Source organism: Suricata suricatta, chromosome 17, assembly GCF_006229205.1.
Source record: "Suricata suricatta isolate VVHF042 chromosome 17, meerkat_22Aug2017_6uvM2_HiC, whole genome shotgun sequence".
Lineage (NCBI taxonomy): Eukaryota > Metazoa > Chordata > Mammalia > Carnivora > Herpestidae > Suricata > Suricata suricatta.
Window position 1 is genome coordinate 12,487,641 of NC_043716.1, and position 7,471 is coordinate 12,495,111.

The following is a 7,471-nucleotide window of genomic DNA, read 5'->3' on the forward strand; positions in this document are numbered from 1 at the left end:
ATAAACCTCTAGTCAGATTTATCAATAAAAAAAAGAAAAGACTCAAAAAAATGCAATCACAAGGGAGATGGGGAAAATAACCAACACCACAGAAATACAATTACAAGAGAATATTATGAGAAACTATATACCAAAAAATTGGTCAACCTAGAAAAAAATGGGTAAATTCCTAGAACATAAAAAAAAAAAGCCACCAAAATGGAGGTATAAAGAAATAGAAAATTTGAACAGACTGTTAACCAGCAAAGAAATTGATTCAGTAATCACAAAACTCCCAACAAACAAAAGTCCAGGACCAGATGTCTTCATAGGCAAATTCTACCAAACATTTAAAGAAGGTCGGGAACAAGACGGGAAGGTCCACTCTCACGACTTTTATTCAACGTAATACTGGAAGTCATAGCCATAGCAATCCGACAACAAAAAGAAAAGGAATCCACCTCAGTAAGGAAGAGGTAAAATTTTCACTGTTTGCAGATGATGTGATACTCTATATAGAAAACTCAAAAGACTCCACCAAAAATTGCTAGAACTGATCACAAATTCAGTAAAGTTGCAGGATACAAAATCAACATACCGAAATGTGTGTAATTTCTATACACCAAAAATGAAGCAGAAGAAAGAGAAATTTAAAAATAACCCCAATTACAGGGGTGCCTGGGTGGCTCAGTCGGTTGAGTGCCCAAATCTTGATTTAGGCTCAGGTCATGATCCCAAGGTTGTGGGATTGAGCCCCATGTTGTGCTCTACATTGAGCGTGTAGCCTGCTTAAGATTCTCTCTCTCTCTCTCTCTCTCTCTCTCTCTCCCCACCCTCTGCCCCTCCCCCTGACTAGTAATCATGCTCTCTTTCTCAAATTAAAAAAAATTAAAAAACAATCACAATCACAATTATACAAATAATAAGATACCTAGGAATAAACCTATCCAAAGGAGTGAAAAACCTGTGCTCTGAAAACTATAAAACACTGATGAAATAAGTTGAAAAGGACACAAAGAAATCGAAAGACATCCCATGCTTATGGGTTGGAAGAACAAAGAGCCAGAACAAATAATTCTAAAATTTGCATGGAACCACAAAAGATCCCAAATAGCCAAAGCAACCTTGAAAAGAAAAGCAAAGCTGGAGGCGTCACAATTCCAGACTTCAAGTTATATTACAAAGCTGTAGTGATCAAGAAAGTATGTGCTGGCACAAAAATAGACACAGAGACCAATGGAACAGAATAGAAAAGCCAGAAATAAACTCACAAATATATGGTCAACTAATCTTTGGCAAGCAGGAAAAAATATCCAATGGGAAAAAGTCAGTCTCTTTAACAAATGGTGTTGGGAAAATTGGACAGAAACATGTAAAAGAATGAAACTAGGCCACTTTCTTACAATACACAAAAATAAATTCAAAATGGATGAAAGACCTAAATTTGAGACCTGAAACCATAAAAATACTGGAAGAGAACAAAAGCAGTAACATCTCTGACACTGGCTGTAGCAATTTTAAGTAGACATGTCTCCTAAGGCAAGGAAACCAAAATCAAAAATAATCTATTGGGACTACATCAATATAAAGAGCTTCTGAACATCGAAGGAAACTATCAACAAAACTAAAAGCAAGCTATGGAATGGGAGAAGATGTTTGCAAATGATATATCTGATAAAGGGTTAGAATTCAAAATATAAAAAGAACATATAAAACTCCACACCCCCCAAAATAAATAATCCAATTTAAAAATGCGTAGAAGACACAAACAGATATTTCTCCAAAGAAAACATCCAGATGGCCAGCAAACACATGTAAAGATGTTTATCCTCACTTATCATATGGGAAATACAAATCAAAACCGCATGAAGTATCACCTCACACCTGTCAGAATGGCTAAAATCAACAACACAAGAAATAACAGATGTTGATGAGGATGTGGAGAAAGGAGAATCCTCTTGCACTGTTGTTAGGAATGCAAACTGGGGCAGCTACTCTAGAAAATATCATGGAGATTCCTCAAAAAAGATAGATATAAAACTATCTACACACACACACACACACTGGAATATTATTCAGCCCTAAAAAGAATGGAATCTTGCCAATTGCAATGACATGGATGGAGCTAGAAAGCATAGTGCTAAGTGAAGTAAGTCAGTCAGAGAAAGGCAAATACTGAATGATTTCACTCATATGTGGAATTTAAGAAACAACACAAATGACCAAAATGAAAAAAGAGAGCAAGAGAGGCAAACCAAGAAACAGACTTAACTATAGAGAACAAATTAACAGTTACCAGAGGAGAAGATGAGTGGAGGAATGGGTTCAATCGTTATAGGGATTAAGGCGTGCACTTGTGGTGATGAGCACCGGGTTTTGTATGGAATTGTTGAATCACTATATTGTACACTTGAAACTAATATGACATTGTCTGGGTATTAAGTGGAATTAAAATCAAAATTTTTAAAAATCTCTCACACTCTAAAAGATGACTTGATGAACTGAAAAGATATACCTTGTTCCAAAATGGGAAAATTAACAACTCAAAGTTGTCCACTCTTCCTAAATTCATTTATTGATATGCTCTATATTAGAATTATTATGAGCATATTATAAAATTAATCTAGAAGGATGATTGATGGGAGTAGGCAGCTGCAGAAATTGGAGAGGTTGGAACACCAATGCCAGGGAAAGAGGGATAACAAGAAAGATCTTAAGAACTGCATAGTGATTTGCACTATAATGCCACAATAATTAACTAGTGTAGTGCTAGAAAAATAGTCCTACAACAAACCCTAAACTATAAGGATATTTAGCAAATGGAAAAAATGTTATTTAATATCAGTGGGGGAAAGAATCAAAGAACCCATCCATTCAAAAATAAATAAGATTTCTCTAGATATCATGTCAAAACCAGATGCCAAAACTTTGTGACTGAGAAAATGGAGTCCTTTTACCATGTATAAATTTAAAACTGTGTATGACAAAAGAAAGCATAATAGCTGCTATGTTATTGAGATGAATTAATATCATTAACCAATTAAGAGTACTTCCAAGTTTATAAGAAAAAGATCTTAGAAACACACACACACATTTTTAGCTTTACTAGTGATTAATTTAGAATGAGAAGAGCACTGAGGTATAATGTTGGACCTGTCACATCAGCGGAGATACAAGCTATGGGTGATACGGAAGTATCCATTTATTCAATCATTCTTGAATGGCAATTTGGCAATTTGTTTTCAAATGCCTTGAAAATTTACATATCCTTTGACCCAGGAATTCCATTAGTGGGAATTTACCCTCAGCAAATATTTAGACGAGTGTGCACAGGTGAATGTAGAAGAAAGCTCACTGCACTATGTTGTACAATATTACTTGAACCAACACAAGTTCACTAACAGGTAGTTGTTAAATTCATTTTGTTCCATCCATTCAAAGGAATGCTATGCAACCATGGGGGAAAAATGAGGAAGATCTATATTAATTATCATGGAAAGCTGTCCCCTTACATCTGAAAAAAGCAGATTACAGAGATTTAGGTATAGAATTAGTTTATTTTGGCAACTAAATATTAACTATGAAAATGTTTTAACAATTATATGCTTAATGACCATAATGATTATCTCTGAATGGCAAACTTAAAGGTCAATTTATTCTTTTTGAACTTTCTTTTTTTAAAAAACTGTTTATATATGTTGAGGGCAAGAGAGAGAACATAAGCAAGGAAGGGGCAGAGAGAGGGAGAGAGAGAATCCCAACAGGCTCCATGCTCAGCTCAAAGCCCAGCCCAGGACTCCATCTCACGACTGTGAGATCATGACCTGCACTGAAATTAAGAGCCAGCACCCACTGACTGAGCCACCGAGGAGCCCTTACTCTTTTTGAACTTTTATTACCTTCGTGCACTTTTATTACATTGTGGAAAAAGTTCTTTAAAGTTTATAAATTGAATAAGCGAAGTGCTTTCTCCTTACAGCAATGCAGAAGGAGAGGGTTGATTTCAAATTTATATCAGAGATGGTAAAGATCTCCATTCTGTCAGGAAGATTTTTCCCAATGAGCCAAACCTCTTTCTCTACCTAATTGTATTACACATAATTTTTGTATTTTTGAAATGAATATGAACATACTCTTCCTCACCTCTGATATTTCTAATCAGGGCCTATTCCCTCAGGCTTGGTTTGAACACTTGTTTCCTTTTTGTTGATTTATTTGTTAACTTGGCCTCCAGCAACCCCTTTAATCTCTCCCAGCTGCCCTGGAACAACGTGTCAATTTGTCAAAGGAGTAAAAATAAAATTGATTCACATTTCTATTTTATTTAAATAACGTTTTCCCTGTAACATTGATTTTCCTTTCCTTTTTCGTTCTTTTTGTTGCCGATTCCCCACCCCCACCCCTGCCCCACGCACCTTATAGATATCCTTCCTCGTTGAAATGAGATGCGGTAAAAATGTAACCTGCTTGGGTTCAAATCCCAGCTCTGGTGTCCATTAGCTGTGTGACTTTGGGCAAGTTACTTGACCTCTCTAAGGTTCAATTTCCTAAATTGAAACTATATATCTACCTCATAAGGTTATTATGAGGATTAAATGAGTTAGTGGATGTCGGTCACCGAGAAGAGGGTTGTCATGTATCATAAAATAAGTGATAGCTATTATAATTTTTATTGTATTTTCCTTCCCAGGCCGGCCTCCAACCCCATTTCATCATACTCCCTTCCCACTTGCACTAGTCGCAATACCTTTAGGAAGCTGTAAGCAAAGCCATGACATTCGTTAAGGCCAGAGGAAGGGATGTCACTCTGCAGGTCGTCTCCCTGTGAACACCCGCTGCAGGGCGCCCTGCACATCAGGGTTCCGGAGACTGTAGATGAGTGGGTTCAGCATGGGGCTGATGACAGTGTTGAGGATGCCAATCCCTTTGTCTTTGTCTGAAGCCTCCACTGAGCTCAGCCTCATGTAGCTGAAGACACCTGTTCCATAGAATATGCTGACGACCGTGAGGTGGGAGCCACACGTGGAGAAGGCTTTCTTCCTGCCCTCAGCGGAGCGGATTCTCAGGACTGCAGCTGCCACGTGTGCGTAGGACACAGTGATGAGGACCAGTGGGGCCACACCCATGAAGGCTGCTGCTACGAAAAGCAGCAGCTCGTTGAGCTGAGTGCTGGAGCAGGAGAGCTGAAAGAGCTGTGGGAGGTCACAGTGGAAGTGATTGATCACACGGGGGCCACAGAAGTTAAGAGTAGATACGGCAACAGTTTGAGTCAGTGCGTTGGTGAAGGAAAAGACACATGACATGCCCACTAGAGCTTGCTGAGTTCCCCAGCTCATGCGGGTGCTGTAGGTGAGGGGCTGGCAGATGGCCAGGTAGCGGTCATAGGCCATGACTGTCAGAAGGAAGCAGTCGGCCCCTGCCAGGAGGTGGAAACAGAAGAGCTGTGAGAGGCAAGCCTTGTAGGGAACGCTTCTGTTATTGGACATGAAGCGCCTCAGCATGGCCGGGACAGTGACGCTGATGCACCCGACATCCAGGAGGGACAAGTTCCCCAGGAAGAAGTACATGGGGGTGTGGAGTTTGGGCTCCACCAAGATGGCGGCCAGGATGCTGAGGTTGCCCCCAAGGGTAGCTACATAGGCAAGAAGAAAGATGATGAAGAGGATGGGCTGCAGAGCTGGAGTCTCTGACAGACCCAGCAGGACAAACTCAGTGACAACAGAATAGTTTCCTGAGGCTCCCAGATCCATGGCCTTCTTCCACCAGCAGCAGAACTGAGCAAAAACTAGGAGGTGCCAATGGTGGTGAAAGGAGAATGAGATTCCTGATAGCAACCACCAAGTGTAGCAATGTCCCAGAGAGGGCCAGGATGCAAGGACACATAAAATGTAACAGAGTTAAAGATTGTGACATAATAGGAAAAGACTTGATCAATATGATACTTAATGAGTAAGAACAGCCTTGGAGAGACTCAAACAGATCTAAATGAATGGACATAAAATGGGGAACAAATGCAATATTTGAAAGTTAAAGGGAAAGATGATTTTTCTGAGACCAAAGTTCCAAGAAGAAAACTTCAAGCCTGTGGATGGTGGCATGGCCATAATTTGGGTACACAAGATCCCAGGGGGTGAAGTGGAGGCTTCAGGGGAAGGGAATGGGAAGGCACGCTCCCACAACCTGTCTCCACCATCTTCACATAACATGTCATTATGTCTGATGGCGGTATTGAGATGCTTGCTGTTGGCCAGACTATCAAGAGATTAACTCATGAAGCTGAGCACTGGTCTGGACTTTTCAGAAAAGTGACATGAAATTAAAGAAATGGAAATAGTGACATGAAATGAGAAGATACCATTGAGGACATCTCCAGCTCCACAGCTGGGGAATACCAGCCTTGTAGATTTTCTAAACAGCAAAAAAATATTGCATTTCTCCATACAGAATTTGGGAAATTTGGGATCCAAAGTACTGACCTTTTGCTGATTAAGAAAAATGTACAAAAGGTTTTTGAGTAGGGTGAGAATTTGCAGGCAGTTCCCAGGTGGGATCAGTGGATACCCAGTTGAGCTCTCTCGCAGAGCTGAACAAGCACATACCCAGGTTCTGAACTCCCTTCTGCTTCCGATTCCACCATCACTTAGCTTCTTGCTCCTCTATCTCATCGCCCTAGTCACACATCATCCAAGATACATGCTATCATAGACCTGATGGAGATAAGGACAGAAGCTGTGATGGTGCTGTGACTGGCCCCATATGACCAGTTGGGTAATACTTGCCTTTCCCCAAAGTGGTCACACTAATAAAATGCATAGTCTCAACTTCTGGTTGAAGGATGGATGTTTAAGTCTCCTTGAACAGGAAAAGGCTGGAGTTGGGTCTCCCAAGTGGCAAAAGGCATAAGCAGAGGAAGACATTTCCTGATGATTACTTTTGAGAATAATGTCAAGACCACAATGGGTCAAACACCACCAATTAATGGCCTAGCCTCTTCTACATGGACATGTTGTTCACAGTATCACCTCCAAGTCAATCCCTCCAGCTCTGCACTGATCTTTCTCAATCTGCTCTTGACTTAAATATTTTGGTAGCAACCTTGCCATCCTCCCAGTAGCAGGAGTGGCAACCTTAATCATCACTGCCTTCTCTCTAATCTCTCATATTCAAGCATCCAAGTCCCACTTGATATTTTAGGGGAAGGGAAAAGCCATTCCAGAGCCCGTTCCCTTGATATGTAAACCAAGTCAAGAGTCCAGTGAGGGGTTTTGGGACGGCACTCACCCAGACAAGAGGATGGACACTTCTTAACCAGAGGAGGGACAGTCATGCTCGCCCAAAGGCCCTCACAGAGGCAATAGCTTATAAAAGACAGAGAGATAGAGACAAACAGCTGATATGACATCATTTTCACATTGGGATTTTTCTCCACTCCACCCTTACCTCTTGAGGCCCCAGAAATTAGCACCTTCCAGGGGGAGCCAGAACCAGGTAA

At 40.5% G+C, this 7,471-nt stretch overlaps 1 protein-coding gene across 1 annotated transcript; it reads right to left on the reverse strand.

The window, feature by feature from the left end:
* Positions 1–4,781: 4,781 nt before the first annotated feature.
* LOC115282507 (putative olfactory receptor 3A4) lies at positions 4,782–5,729 on the reverse strand. The gene has a single exon (XM_029928566.1). The coding sequence runs from the start codon at positions 5,727–5,729 to the stop codon at positions 4,782–4,784; it is 948 nt and encodes a 315-aa protein (XP_029784426.1).
* Between the last annotated feature and the right edge of the window lie 1,742 nt (positions 5,730–7,471).

Excerpts from the sequence above, each read along its gene's own strand:
- LOC115282507 (XM_029928566.1), bottom strand. The coding sequence starts at position 5,729 with ATGGATCTGGGAGCCTCAGGAAACTATTCTGTTGTCACTGAGTTTGTC.